The sequence below is a fragment of the Artemia sp. Qi Xiang Cuo genome, chromosome 8, assembly GCF_049724085.1.
Source record: "Artemia sp. Qi Xiang Cuo chromosome 8, ASM4972408v1, whole genome shotgun sequence".
Lineage (NCBI taxonomy): Eukaryota > Metazoa > Arthropoda > Branchiopoda > Anostraca > Artemiidae > Artemia > Artemia sp. Qi Xiang Cuo.
The window spans coordinates 23588565-23605085 of record NC_142801.1 but is presented as its reverse complement, the minus strand read 5'-3'; the positions used below and the strand labels follow the sequence as shown (position 1 = coordinate 23605085).

General features: G+C 37.3%; 1 protein-coding gene across 1 annotated transcript in view; it reads right to left on the bottom strand.

Moving 5' to 3' along the window:
- Window positions 1–16521, bottom strand: part of LOC148949258 (uncharacterized) — a 52265-nt gene that overhangs the window by 10313 nt on the left and 25431 nt on the right. Inside the window, exon 4 of the mRNA XM_089092662.1 lies at window positions 13524–13751. Within this exon, the coding sequence (XP_088948788.1) occupies window positions 13524–13751 (228 nt within the window). The remainder of the gene's footprint in view (window positions 1–13523; window positions 13752–16521) is intronic.

Below are 16521 nucleotides of genomic sequence, written 5' to 3'. Positions count from 1 at the left end.
GTAAATTTTTACGCAGTTCGAAACAGGGAGGATGTTATGATTCCGGCTACTCCCTCGGTTCGTTCAGACTTTGGTCTGGTCGTGACTGTGGGACGTGCTTGGAACTTGGTTCCTGCTGAGATTCGTCAGTCACAAACACTTGGCTCCTTTAAAAGACAGATGAAAAGTTTCTTATTAAAGATAAATATTAATTAGTTTATAGTTGTTGTATTGTTTTTTTGTTGGCGTTGGATCCTCGATGATGTAGAGAATTTTTCATTTTTGATTTATTTTTTTATTGTCGGGTGATAGGAGGGTCGCTGTTTCGTGTGGACTGTCGGTGAGTTGACTTCTTTTCCTTATAGATTTATAAGTTAAAAACTGTTTAGTATTGTTTATGCCAAGTTTTAATATTAGTCATTTATTCTGTGTCGTTTCCCAAATAACGGGCCATTGAGCCCTTTGGGATATTGTTTTTGTTATTGTTATTTATGGAAATAAATGGAACTTGAACTTGAACTTGAACTTACCTTTTTGTTACTAAATAATAATATTATGAGAACGTAATAACATAATAACTAAATAATAACAGTGTATTGTTTATTTCCCTGGCTAATTTGTTCAAAACGGATGCTCTTAAAAACTTCTGATAGAACTCCACTGATTGGAAATTGGATGTTCTAGTGCCCTAACTTAAAGGTCATATCTGATTTTATGTCAGACATCCCCCCTAATGCACCCTTTTTCCCGCTGCATACCCTCACCCATGCCATAGATAGCTATTGAGATAGCTATTTCGTTCAAAATAGCTGAAGTGTCCGAAGTCTCCTTACAAGAGGGACATGACCAACACAGTCGCAGATGCGAGGGCTCCAAATTATGCAAACGTCCCACTCTTCGCACATGCATTTTAGTAGAGATAGTCTTTTGGTGGGAATGTTGCAAATCGATAAAACCAGGATAGCACAGTGAATTGAAAGCTGCAGTATTGGAAAAAGAAATGGGGCCATTGACACTTCCATGATAACCCTCCACCGGCAATTTATAAGTGAAAAGCTAAGCATGTTGCACCTGTTTAAACTAGAATAATAGAATAATTTTCAATGCCTATAATTAACTCCGTCTGTAAGTAATTACAGCCAGTCTCAAGCCTGGATAAAGGAGGAGAGTTTTGCGGCGGTTTAGCAATTTGCCCCTGGAAAAAAATATGCTAAAACAAAACATTCAAGAAAATTCACGGAATTCGCTTTTCTACGACGACCCCTGCACCCGCCCAACAGACAAGATTTTTGAATGAGAAAGTACCTCTAAAAATTGGATTTTGGAAAGTTCGGACGTTTGTCGAAGGTGGAACAGCTAGAAAAGGAGATGACCTGCAATCAGCTACATAGCATGGCCCTCTCGGAAGTGCAATGGCCGGAAAATGGAAAGCAACTGCTCAGCGGTGGAAATACTTTAAGCTTCAGCGGCCATGAAACCCGACAAAAAGCTGGAGTGGCCGTAGTCATTTCAAAACCTGTGGCAAAATCACTGATTATCTGGAAACTCGCGATCAGCCGCACTATGACTGCTAGATTCCATGGGAAACATGCCAAAATGGCCCTGGTTGCGTGTTAAGCATCCACTAACGAAGCCACAGACGATCAGAAAGAGAAGTTCTACAATGAACTGACATCTGTCCTTAAAGATGCACCCAGACATGACATTCTGTCTTTCATGAGGGATTTCAATGAAAAGGTTTGCAGCGACAGAGATTATTGTGTCGACGTCTTGGGCAACCACGGTCTTGGAAAACGCAACGAAAATGGAGAGCTGCTTATTGAAATGGTTCAGTCTTTCGGATTGGTTGTTGGCGGCACTCTCTTCGCCCATAAAGATATACACAAGTACTCCTGGACTTCACCTAATAGACACACAAAAAACCAGATCGACCACTTTCTTATTGGTAAGAAGTGGCAGACGTCGTTATGTGATATACGGGCATTTAGAGACGCTGATATCTTCTCTGACCATAGCCTGATGGCTGCAAAAATCTGAGTAAAGTTGTCAGCTCCGAGAAAGGTAAGGACAGCTAAGCAACAGCCCTGTGACTGCGAAAAACTGAGTGTTTTACAAATTCCGTCAGAATAGGTGTTAAAACTGACCATCAGATCTGAAACCCTGAATCTGCTACGAGATGAGAGTCCAGAGACAGCTTGGACTGATATCAGAAAAACCTGCAATGATACTGCCTACGAAACGTTTGGTATGAAAAAGTTGCCAAGGAATAAATCGTGAGATCTGATCGAGAAGAGGGTTGACAAGAAAAAATCTCTAATCAGGACTATTTTCCCTTATGCGAGACACCCTCTTTAATTAGAGTATGCTATGCTTGATTAGGCTATAAAGAAGAGCGTCCGTACTTATAAACGCCGTAGCCTTGAACAGAAAGCTCAGAAGTCTGAAGAAGCTGCTAGACGGGGAGATTTTCGGTCAAGTTTTGTAGATTATGAGCAAACGTTTCAGTCAGCTGAAAGAAGGGCTTTAGCGAAGGTATTATCCTTGTATAGTATACCAGGCAAATACATTAATATGATTAGTGCTATGTAAAAGAATAACATTGCTGCGGTAAAGATAGGATATGAGGTTAGTAGCTGGTTTCGTATTAAATCAGGATTTAAGCAGGGTTGTGTTCTATCCCTATTTATATGGATTATTTTGATAGACTTTATGTTAAGGGACACAGCAAATGCAATGAAAGAACACGCAATCAAATGGGGAAGTAAAATTCTTCTGAACTTTGACTATGCTGATGATTTAAGCATTCTAGACGAAGGCGTTAGCAAAATGAATGATTCTTAGAAGTTTTGCGAGTTCAGGGTAGAATACGTTTGAAATACGTTTGAAAATTTTATGTTAAGCAGAATAAGTGGCTAAAGCTAGGAATAGGCGAAAATGAAAAAGTGATGTTGTGTAACGAGAAGATCGATAAATTCAATAGCTTCAATTACCTAGGTAGTGCTATTAGTAAAGACGGTGGGTGAATTGAAGATGTAAAAAGTAGTATAACCAAGGGTATCTTTTCACACTTAAAAAAAAAATTTGGAAGAATATGAAAATAAGTCTACAAACCAAGATTAGAATATTGGGAGCTACATTCATGACAGTGGTGAAGTGTGGTTCTGAAGCATGGGTACTCCGAAAGATTCAGGAAGATTTTCTAGATGTTTTCTAGAGGAATTGCCTGCGGATTGTCTTGGGCACCAGACTGACTTGTCGCATCTCAAACAGTTGGCTGTATGAAGAGTCTAGTTCAATCTACGAGAGGCCCGGTCGAACGCCGCCGATGTGTCGTAACGCCGCCGGCGCGCCACAGGCGTGCCGCTGCCACCGGCAGAGGTGGCGGCGTTCGGTCGACTTCAAATTAATTTTGCGGCAATTCTTTGTTGCGTCAACCGCAAAGTCGGAGCTTTTCCTTCTCGTGTGGTTTAGTATTTCGATTTTCCTGATTAGAAATCAAGCAGGGCTTGCACTATCCCCGAATTTTCGGGTATTTCCCCGAAAATCTATGCGTCACCCCGAAAAAAATTTGGTTCCCGAATCCCCGAAAATCACGCAATCAAGGTGCCACCCCTAGCAATTTATCACCTGTGACTTTCCCTGCCAAATATTACTTTGTATACCATAATTCTTCACTACTCTCTTGTTCATTAATTTTCGTCTCTTTTGTTACTTTGCATAAAAACCAGACAGATGCAATATGCTATTGCAAATATTGCAATATAGACAGTTCTTCATATGTTGACAAAAAAAAGTATCGTCTTTATGAAATGAGTTTAAATCATTTCGAATGTAGTTTTCCAATCGCTATTTCTTACATCATTCGTAGTCACGAATTTTATTTTCAAGTTGAATAGAATTATAGAACGCATTCACTACTATACAGCTTCAACCTTCTGTTGGATTTTGAAATTAACAGCCGACAGATTGTTTCTACAGCTGAATTGCTAGTTTGCAGATTTTTTTTTTTGCTGTTTTTAGATCAGATTATCATAATGTTTAATAAACAATTGTTGAACGCCTGATAGAAAGTACAATCTTCTTTCTGAAACATTTTACACCCCCCACCCCCCCCAAAAAAAAACCTTCTATTGAGCTAAAATTTAGCAATAGACTAAGCTATGGACAAGGTTGGGGAATTAAAGATTGAACCGGAAGTTACTCCAAAAATATGATTAATAAATAAATAGTAAATTATTGCCTATAGGGGGGGGGGGAATGGGGGTTATGATTTTTAAATGAGAATACCTCATTTTGTTATTTTTTTTTATTGAATGCAGGGATGCCAAAAAGATAATTATTTTTTTCATTTCAAGTGGAGACAGAAGAAAATGATATCAAATTCCCTGGGAAACTATTGAAACATTTTGATAGACCCAGGGCCCCCCATTAGGACTTGTTCATTGTCTTAGGTATTTTGCGATTTCTCATAGACTACTGGCCTAATTTGGCTTTTGTGTGTGCTCCCTTTTAATTAGATTCTTTGGATCTTATTGAATGCCACGGCGAATCTATGACTCAGTTTTCCAATAATTTGAGGTATATCTGAATAATTTCGACATTTTTGTTGTTGTCTTTGTACCCCTTTACTCAAACCCTCAATTTTTTTTCAAGGAGCACTAAGCTCTTTAACGTTATTTTGCGTGTTTGTTTGAACCATATAGTAACCTAGTTAATTATTAAGTAAATTATTCTTCTAATGAAAGCTGAGATGATATCCTATCAAGGTGGTATCCAAGGGGGGGGGGATAGGGAGGTATTACATTTAAATGATAATATATCGAAATTTTTTTTATTGAAAGCAGGGATCCCAAAAAGTTAATTTCTTTTTTAATTTAAAGCTGAGATGGCACCCTATCAAGGTGGTATCCAGAGGGGAGGGGGGAGGGGGTAGTGAGTTATCATATTTAAATGATAATGCCTCGATTTTTTTTTTGAAAGCAGAGGTGCCAATAAATTATTTTTTTTATTTAAAGCAGAGATGGTATCCTATCAAGATGTTATCCAGAGGGGGGGGGGCATAGGGAGCTATTATATTTAAGTGATAGTACCTTGATTTTTTTTTTTTTTTATTGAAAGCAGGGATGCCGAAAAGTTGAAAAGTTGACAAAAATTACCAAGATTTTCGTGAGTTATAGCCTACTTGATACAGCACTTGCATGGTTTAATCGTCCAAAGGGAAAGGAACATATGCGTCCAACCCGTTTTTTTCTTATTGATGAGACTGGTTTAATTTGAAAACATTCATTCATAAGTACCAGGCAGATTCACACTAAAACGAATTGGTGTGACGAAAGCGATATCAATATCCCCACCTAACGTTGCGCTCGAGTGACAATAGCACCCTTGGTCCAGTGCCCAAGTCACATTAAAAGGTTAGTTCATAATAAAAGCTTTCAATTTGGGAGGTTCAAGGAAGAGTCTTTGACAGTCTTATGACCTCTGGGTACTAGATGTTGCAACGTTCTTACGTTAGTGGTTTAAAAAATTCAATCACCACACAAATGATTACCAAAAATATGCACAAATATAACAAATGTAACATTTGGAATATTATAACACTTTTTTCAAAGCTTTGAAGAAAAGCAAAAAAGGCTAAATATCCCTAACTACGCTTGAAAGCTATTTTAAAAAGAAACTCTTTGGAGATTTCCATCGAAATGACCATAGCAGAAGCTTTGAGCCTGGGTGGGGTTCAAAGAGGAGTCTTTGTTTATTTTGACCACAGGTGACTTATTGTTGCGACTTTCTTAAATTTGGTAATTTTTGTGAGCATTTCGAAATCAAAGCTTAAACTCAATAATTGATACTAAGTGTCCTAACATTTTGCTTGGATTAAAAGTAACGAACTAGGATGCAAATCTCAACATCTTCCTGGAGCTACTTCAGTCTGAATATTATTTTATTTAATTACATTTAAAACGGATGAGCTTTTAATTTTTTATCTAAGAATATAGCTGGCACTTCATTTTTCTTCATACCGAATAAACCATTAAGTGTTTTTTGTTTCATTGTAATTGAAGTGTTACGTGAAGTGTTACATCATGTATTTTTCAATTTGATAAATTTACTCCTTTTAGATGCAGCTTATAATTTGATTGATATAAGGTATTTATCAGTTTATATTTTTATTTATTTTATCGAATAAATGAGGAAGCCATATAATTTGGAATGAATCCCCAAAAGAAAAAATGAATAATATCCAAAAGAGCAGCCAAAAGCAGTAAAAAAGCAGTAATTCAGCCTTAGCCTACATGACATATATTCTATAAAGAAGCCAAAAAAAACTTTAAAATGTATTTTTTTTTAATTGTTATTAAAAACCGGTTTTTAATACAAGAAGGCTTTTTAGGAATCCAGAAGAGCAAAAAAAAACAATCAATATCAAAGTCGCCCATTTCAACTGTTTTAAAGGTGACAAAACAGATATAGGCAAAGGGCATTATGAAAAAAATAAGTTTCTAAGTTAAAAGTTATATTCAAAATTTTTACCCAGATAACTGACGAATTTTGTGATACGGTATTTGAAGTTTTGTATGCAGTAATGCTCGATGAAAAAAACTACTGATTTTGATAATTATTTATGTTAAGAATACATAGCTAATAGATACTTCAACTACTTGTATTATGCAAGGGTTCTGAAACACATGGCCATTTTGTTTCTACCAGATTTCTACTTCTCTTGATGAATAACAAAGAAGATCAGTTTCCAGTCAGCGACTTGTGAAGTTTTGAAACCATTAATAGAATTGAATCTGTTGCGATTTTAAGGTGTTATTTTAAAAATACAGGTTAAAACATCAATGTTTTCGGTCAATATTGATTGCGCCGGCGGTGCACTACCGACAACTTACCGGTAGCGCCTCACTGAAATCTTACCGGCGGCGCACCACCGACAACTTACCGGCGGCACGGCGCGGCACGCTCTTTTTGGCCCCGCAACCGCCGGTCTTCCCTCATCGGCGCGGCGCCGGGGTCTAGTTCAATCCTGCTTTTTAGGGATATAATGAGAGAAAAGTTGAGATGGCTTGGCCAAATTCTTTGGATGTAAGATTATAGATTCCCAAAGATTTTCCTTTTCGGCCAACCGTCTAGGGCCAAACGAAAAGCAGGTACTCTTCGACTAGGGTGGGAGGATGTGGTGATGAAAGATTTAAGTGAAGTGGGAACTTCCTCGGAGGGTGTAAAGATGGGGGCGCTGAATAGATTGGAATGGATGAGCACCGTGCGTAGCTCTGTTGGCCTCAGGTGGCTTGGTGCTGCAGTGAGTTGTTAGTAGTAGTAGTAGTAGTTTATTGAAAAAAAGAACACCTAAATTTTCTAAAGGGCATAGAAAATCATGATTCTTATTTATCAGAATTAATGGTGTAGTTTATGTCGTATTCTGGGCTAAGCATTACTTTATTACGCACCAAGAAGGTTTTTCGACACATCTTGCTCCCCCTCTTTCTTCTCCCAAGGGCATTGACTTTTGATAAGCTTCGACAAACTAGGCAACTTTAAGAAATAGGTCTACAGCACAAAAGAGGGCACCAGTGGAGTTTATATACTAAACCAAACTAAAACTGTGATAAGAAAAATCATACTTCATCAAATTCAGCAAAATTCTCCTTATTGGATTTTCCCAATCGCTTCCAATTTATTTGAGACGCAGAAATGAAGAATGATATTTTTGTGACTTTCTTTAGTTAGCTATCTAGTGAGTTTCGATATTGCATTCGCGAAATTGATGATGGTTTTATACTTTTTGTTATATCTTAAAGCCATAGGATTTTACAAATTTGTAAATTATAGAAATTTAATTTTTAGCTCTGAGAGAAGAAAACTCGAAAATAAACATTTACCATTTATTAAAAACTATGAAGAATATGCATGATGCTATTATTCATTATGCATTATTACCTAAATATGGCAACCTGATATTGGTTATGATTTCCGATCAATATCATAATCAACAATCTAGCAAAGTTCAATCAAAGCTTAGCAAAATATTGAGCCAAGTACTCTTACTGTTGGCTGTAAGCCCCATCATTTCCGCGCTTAAATAAAAAAAAAGAGTCTTTTTAACTGAAAGTAAGGAGCAATTTTAAAAGTCAAAACAAACTTAAATTATTTCGTATATGAATGGATTGCCCCACTCCTCAATACCTTGCTCTTCACGCTAAAATTCCAAGCACTTTTAAAAAAGCTTTCTATCATAGGCAGCGCAATAGCGCTGCCTAAGTAAAGAACGATATTGGCACAATGTATTATTTTTTTTGCTTTAGACCAGGGCACTTCATACCGAAGGAGGTGTCGTTGAAACTTGAAAAAGGGCTCATTCGATGGGAAATTGGAATGGCTTGTGCCCTTTTAATAGCCAAAGTGATTGAAAGGCAACTAACACCCCTTCCACGCCCACCATTTCCCCAAATACATCTAATTAAAATTTTGAGATAGCCATTTTGTTCAGCGTAGTTGATTTCCACTTAAAAAATATGTTTTTGAGGAGGAAACTCCCCACAGCCCTCAGGGCAAGGATTTAAGATATGCCCAGGGGTCATATAAGAACGATATTGGCACAATAAAATTTTTTTCCCTTCAGACCAGGGCACTTCGTATCGAAGAAGTTGTAGTAGAAACTTCGAAAAGGGCCCTTTCAATTGGAAATTAAAGTGGCTTGTGCCCTCTTTAATAGTCAAAAGTGTTTGGAAGGCAACTAACACCCCTTCCATGCCCACCATTTCCCGAAACACATCCAATCAAAATTTTGAGATAACCATTTTGTTCGGTGTAGTTGATTTCCAGATAGTAATTATTTTTTGAGGAGAACACTCCCCCATAGCCCTCAGAGCAAGGGTTGTAAGTTATGCCCTGGGGGCATATAAGGTTTTTATAGAAATCGTTGTCGTAAAAACTTCAAAAAAGGCTCATTCGATTGGAAATTCAAAGGGCTAGTTCCCTTTTTATTAGTCGAAAGTGATTTGAGGGCAACTAACCCCCCTCTCACGCCCACCTTTTCCCTAAACACATCCAATCAAAATTATGAGATAGCCATTTTGTTCAACGTAGTTGAAATTTCTGGAAATTAGGTCTTTGATGATGACAACCCCCAAACCGCTCAGGGCAAGGGTTGTAAGTTATGCCCTGGATGCATATAAAGTTTTTATAGAAAACGCTATCGTAGAAGCTTCAAAAATGGCTCATTCGATTGGAAATTGAATGGCTAGTGCCCTTTTTAACAGTCGAAAGTGATTGGAAGGTGACTAACACCGCTTCCACGCCCACCATTTCCCCAAAAATATCCAATCAAAATTTTGAGATAGCCATTTTGTTCAGCGTAGTTTATGTCCAGATAGAAATTATGATTTTGAGGAGGACCCTCCCCCACTTCCCTCAGAACAAGGGTTGTAAGTTGTGCCCTGGGGGCATATAATGTTTTTATAGAAAGTGTTGTCGTAGACACTTCAAAAAAGGCTCATTCGATTGGAAATTCAAAGGGCTAGTGTATTTTTTAATATTCGAAAGTGATTGGAGGGCCCCCTCTCACGTCCACCTTTTCCTCAAACACATCCAATCAAAATTTTGATATAGAGATTTTGTTTAAAGTAGTTGAAAGTTCTGGAGATTAGGTCTTTGAGGATGACAAGACCCCAAAGCCCTCAGGGCAAGGGTTGTAAGTTTTGCCCTGGGGGCATATAAGCTTTATAGAAAGCATTGTCGTAGAAACTTCAAAAAGTGCTCATTCGACTGGAAACTGAAATGGCTATTGCCGTTTTTAATATTCAAAAGTGATTGGAAGGTAATTAACACCCCTTCCACGCCCACCATTTCCCCAAACACATCCAATCAAAATTTTTAGATAGCCATTTTGTTCCACGCAGTTGAAAGTTATACCTGGAAATTATACCTTTGAGCAGGACACTCCCCCCACAGTCCTCAGGGCAAGGGTCATAAGTTATGCCCTGGGGGCATATAAGGTTTTTATTGAAGTCTTTGTCCTAGAAACTTGAAAAAAGACTCATTTGAATTCAAATTCAAAGGGATGATGCCCTTTTTTAATAGTCGACAGTGATTTGAGTGCAACTAACCCCCCTCTCACGCCCACTTTTTCGCCAAACGCATCCAATCAAAATTTTTAGACATCTATTTTATTCAACGTAGTTGAAAGTTTTGGAAATTAGGTCTTTAAGAATGACAACCCCTCCTCCGTACAGCCCTCAGGGTAAGGGTTGGAAGTTATTCCCTGGGGGCATATAAGATTTTTATAGAAAGCAATGTTATAGAAACTTCAAAAAGGGCTCATTCAATTGGAAATTAAAGAGCTAGTGCCCTTTTTAATAGTCGAAAGTGATTGAAGGGCAACTAACCCCCCCTTTCACGCCCACCATTTACCCAAACACATCCAATCAAAATTTTGATACATGCATTTTGTTCAACGTAGTAGAAAGTTATGTAAATTAGGTCTTTTAGGATGATAACCCCCTCAAAGTCATTAGTAAAAGGGTTGTAAATTATGCCCTGGGGGCATATAAGGTTTATACAGAAAGTTGTTGTAGAAATTTCAAAAAGGGATCATTTGATTGGAAATTGAAAGGGCTAGTACCCTTTTTAAGAGTCAAAAGTAAGCGGAGAGTAATTAACCTCCCTCTCACGCCCACCATTTCCCCAAACACAATCAATCAAAGTTTAGAGACAGCCATTTTGTTCAACGTGGTTAAAAGTTCTGAAAATCATGTATTTGAGGATGGCAAACCCCCCCCCCCCTCCCCAGATTCCCAAGGGCAAATGTTGTAAGTTATGCCCTTGGGTATAAATTGAAATTGAAATTGAGAGGGCTAGTGCCCTTTTTAATAGTCGAAAGTGAATGGAGGGTAACTAACCCCCCTCTCACGCCCATCATTCCCCAAAACACATCCAATCAAAATTTTCTGATAGCCAGTTTGTTCAACGTAGTAGAAAGTTCTGGAAATTAGGTCTTAGGAAATGACAACACCCCCTCCCCCCATCTGTCAGGGTAAGGGTTGTATGTTATGCCCTGGGGCATATAGGGTTTATATTGAAAGCTTTGTCGTAGAAACTTCAAAAGGGCTCATTTAATTGGAATTTGAAAGGGCTAGTGCCTTTTTAATAGTTGAAAGGGATTGGAGAGCAACTAACGCCCCTTTCACGCCCACCATTCACCCAAACACATCCAACCAAATTTTTTGAGATAGCCATTTTGTTCAACGTAGTTGAAAGTTATGGAAATTAGGTCTTTGAGGATGACAACCCCCTCACAGCTCTTAGGGTAAAGGTTGTAATTTATGCCCTGGGGGCATATAAGGTGTTTATAGAAAGCGTTGTTGTAGAAACTCAAAAAGGGCTCATTCGATTGGCCAGAACATAATTTGCACTTTACTGAAAAAAATACAAATGAATGTGCATTGACCGTTGAATATACGTATATTGATACTTAGTAATCAAAATGTTACTATTATTTGATTTATTGAAGTTTAAAAAGTAAAAACATTTATGTTTTTTCAGTGAAGTGCAAATTATGTTCTGGTTTTGGGAAGACTTAGGGGTTCTGAGCCCAACTCATGTTAATTTCTGCTCGTTTTGAGTTTGACTAGGTTATTTATTGTAATTTCTGTTCGTTTTGGGTTTCATTTATTTATCGAGGCTGATTTGTCGTAGTTTCACGCTTGGTAGATTATTTTATATTGTTTTTTTTTTTTTCTCATTTTGGGTTTAATGGAGTTCTTTACTCTTTTTTGAAAAACTTATTTTTTGGAAAAAGTTTTTTAATTAATTCTGATAAAACAGCCCTTGTGTTTTAGAAGTCGTTCTTAAAAAATTGGGAAAAACAGTGAAACTTTATCGTGAAGAGCAAGGTTTTGAGGAGGGGCAACCTCTTTATATACGGAATAATTTCTATTGGTTTTGAGTTTTGATGTTGCTCCTTACTCTCAGTTGAAAAAACTTTTTGTTTTTAATTTAATTATCGAACGTTTTTCAAATAATGCCAGTAAATCTGTGAAAAATTCCCTTCCCTCACGGGAATCTCCTCCTTAGAACGCTACTCCCACCCCGTAAAATTTCTTTCGGACAATTTAATCCTCGCTGAAAATTCCCAACCCCTCCGTAAAATTCCTTGCAGAAGATTCAGCCTGTAAAATTTTTTATTATACTTTCATTTGAAAAAGACTTATTTCTAATCGTTTTCCCAATCACTCCGGCCCCCCCCCCCCTTCCTTCCGTCGAAACTATTCCCTGGAAATCCAAACACGCTGAAAATTTCCCACGGACAATTCCTCCGGAATATCTCCACATGCAGAATTGAGTAGGCAAAGAGAAAATAAGACAAATAAAATAAAAATTTGGTGTAGGAATTCTGCCAACGCCCCCTCCCAGTGTAAAATTTCACCAAGAAAGTTCACCCCAAGAAATTTCCCTTCACACGGAAAATATCCCCATTGAAACCCACTCAGAGCTCAAAATACTCCCCACCCAAAAAATGTCTGTATACTTCCCAGTAAGAAATAAAATACATAAGCAATTGATAAATTTTATAACTTAAAGACCTATTGCCAGGGGCTGGGGGGCATGTTATCTACTAAGGCATAGTTTTGGGACTTTTCAAACTATGCTGAGCAAAATGGCAATGTCAAAATTTTGATCAGACGATTTTGGAGAAAATGAGGCGTGGGAGAGAGGGGGGGGGGGTAGTTACCCTCCAATCTTTTTGGTCACTTAAAAAGGGCACTGCAACTTTTAATTTCCATTCAAATGAGCCCTGTCCCAATGTTTTAAAATGATTGGTTCGATACGATTACTCCTAAGGAAAAAAAAACAAATAAACACGCCTTCGTGATCTATCGTCTGACAAAAAATACAAAATTCCACATTCTTTAACTTTTAGAGGGTGGTTCCCCCTTTTTTGAAAATCAGGCAAATATTCTCAGGCTCGTAGCCTTTTATAGGTAACACTAAGCTTAATGAATCTTATACATTTTGAATCAGAATAACAAGCGGTTTTTTTTTACATTTATTGATATCAAAATTACGCTTTTTAGAGTTTCGGTTACTATTGAGCCGTGTCGCTCCTTACTTACAGTTCGTTATCACGAACTGTTTGACACACGTATAATTAGAGACACTCATAAAATATCCATATATGTGTAGATGACGAGTACCTCATTTAAACAAAGTAAATTTTGAAATATAATGGTACTCACAGTTTAGAGAAGTATTCTTCGAAGTAGGTTTACCTAAAAATAATATACTGAGCTCCCACTCTTTTCGCCACACATGTAGAATAAGAGAAACTTATTTGAACAGAAAATTTTTTAGAATCTAATGGTCATCGGAGTTTAGAAAAACATCTACCCAGGTGGTCTACTCTTGAAGAGAACAATTCAGCTTTACCCTTCTCGTCACACACGTAGCCTTAGCAACATTTCTAAAATCTACGTAATTCGATTATGAGTGGCTTAGAGATATTCCGTTAAAATAAAATAATTTTAAGATACAATGGTACTCACAGTTTAGCAAAATATTAACCGATGTACTTAAAAGTGAACTGTTCAGTTCAATACTTTTTGCAACACACGTTGCGTTAGTGGCTGCATCTTGCCTTTGGAGGAACCGAAATGTGATTAGATGTCGAACGATGTAAACGTCATTCACCAAATCAACTAAAGTACTATTTCTCTCATCATCAATCATTTCTTTTCCGTTTCGTAGCCAAATGAGTTTCGGAGGTGGAATTCCTAAAAAGAGGAAGGGGTAAGTGTTATTTAGAATATATTTTCCAAATGATCTTTCTCTTGTAATACGTTCAATATATGTCACTCTTGTAAAATAATGGTAGTAACATAGGATAGAAAGGAATCGCACGTGTAATATTGGAAGGAAATACAAGAGAATAATGCCACACTTGAGAATCACTTATTTAAATACCCCTTTAGGCAGTAACACCTTTACATTTATAAACAAATTAAAAGGAAAAAACAAATATAGTAAGACAGTCTTACAAGGAAATTTTTGAAACGAAAAATTTTTCTAAAACACACAAAAAGAAAAAAATATATATATATTACGAGTAATCAACAACGGGGAAAATAAATGGAGTTGAAGCAGACAAAAAATTCGCATTCAAGCAAACTTCTATACGACAAGTTGCTGAAAAGAATCACTTTAGAAGCTAAATGGCAGTTAAAAATTAAATTTTATATTATACAAATCATATTTATACGTGAAATTTGTTCATGTTCTTACCGTGACCTGTTTTTCTATATACTTTTCCTTTTAACTTATTAAATTTAGTTTTCCTATTAGAATTCTGGATGTAAAATCGAAATATTTGGGCTAAAGCTACTTTATTCCTTGTCTTCATTGCAAGTCTTATTCGCTCTCACAAGTTTTCTTTCCATTGGTTTTTGTTTGATTACTTGATTTACAACAAAGGAGATAACGAGCTGAGTCGTCTCTTTTATTCAGATTTCTATAATTCAAATAAAAAGCTGAATTGCATTCAGTGAGACAAGATACAAAATCCAAGGAAAAATTAACTTTCAATTTGATCTATAGATTTAACAACAACTTTCCCTCAATACTTGATGCAGCAGCACGAGGTATGATACTGGAACTTAACTTCTCGTGATAGAGGACACAATACTGGATACTGGAGCGTTATACTGCTGAACATTTGACAATTCTAATGGAGCGTAGTACAATGGAAAACATAATTTCACTGCTGGAACCATTAATCTTTCTCATTGAACTTCCAATCTGATTCACAGGAATGAACATAGACAGTGTAGTTTGCTCAAGTGACGATAAAGAATCAAAAGAAGGGCATCTTTCAATTTAAGAATGTTGTTCTATACATTTGACAACAACTTTTCTACCATAACAAGAAATAAAACAGCATGGATGATGCTGGAACATGATAATGAATACTATACCATAGTTTCGGAGTGTGATACTAAAGGAAGGGCAGGTTTAATCATAGAGCTCTTAGATTCTTTTGCTAATTATCTACTCAGGCTCACAGGCATGAAATTAGCCTGCCGATTCATAACTTGATCGCGTTGAGATATAGAATCAAAGAAAAAAAAATGTGCAATTTTAGGATCTGTATAAATTGATTGCACAGCACTTTTTCGCCTATCAGAGGCAAAACTATAACGTTGCCTATATTAAAGGCCATACGGCTCCAATGTTTTATTATTTATTTTTTATTTTTTTTCTTTCCCCAGAGGTACTTCATACGGAAGGAGTCGTCGTATAAACTTCAAAGGGGGCTCATTCGATTAAAAATCTAGAGTTCTTCCTCGATCCATGTCCGAGCATTTCCATGTCCACCATTTCCCCAAACACATCCAATCAAAATTTTGAGATAGCCATTTTGCCCTAGATAGTTGATTTCCAGATAGAAATTATGTTTTTGAGGAAGAAACTCCCCCCGCAGCCCTTGGGGCAGGGGTTGTAAGTTATACCCTGGAGGCATATAAGGCTCTTATAGAAAGCTTTCTCGTAAAAACTTCAAAAAGGACTCATTCAAATGGAAATTCAAAGGGCTAGTGCCCTTTTAAATAGTCGAAAGTGATTGGGGGCGGGGGCAACTAACCCCCCTCTCAAGCCCAGCTTTTCCCCGAACAAATCCAATTAAAATTTTGAGATAGCCATTTTGTTCAACGTAGTTGAAAATTCTGGAAAATAGGTCTTTGAGGATGACAACCCCCCCCCACACAACCCTCAGGGCAAGGGTTGTAAGTTATGCCCTGGGGGCATATAAGGTTTCTATAGAAAGCGTTGTCGAAAAAAATTCAAAAAGGGCTCATTCGATTAGAAATTTAAAGGGCTAGTGCCCTTTTTAATAGTCAAAAGCAATTGGAAAGCAACTAACACCCCTTCCATGCCCACCATTTCCCCAAACCTATCCAATCAAAATTTTGAGATAGCCATTTTGTTCAATGTAATTGAAAGTTCTGGAAATTATATCTTTGAGCAGGACACTCCTCCCCCACAGTCTTCAGGGCAAGAGTTATAAGTTATGCGCTGGGAGCATATATGGTTCTTATGGAAGGAATGCTCGTATAAACTTCAGAGATGGCTCATTTGATTGGAAATTGAAAGTTTTAGTTCACTTTTTAAGTGTCAAAAGATATCAGAGGGTAACCAGACCCCCCTCCCCACGCCCTTTTTTCCCAAATACATCCGATAAAAATTTTGAGATAGCTATTTTGTTATAAATAGTTCAAAGATCATATAACAAATTTCGGTGTCGACACAACCCTCCAGGGCTCAGGAACAGGCGTTGTAAGTTGCTCCTGCTCTGGGGGCATATATGGCTCTTAAGGAAGGGATGCTCGTATAAACTTCAAAGAGGGCTAATTTGATTGGAAATTGAAAGCCCTAGTTCACTTTTTATGAGTCAAAAGAGAAAGGAGGACACCTAACCCCTCCTCATCTATGCCCTTTTTTCCTCAAACCCATCCAATAAGAACTTTGAGATAGCCATTTAAAAAAAAAATA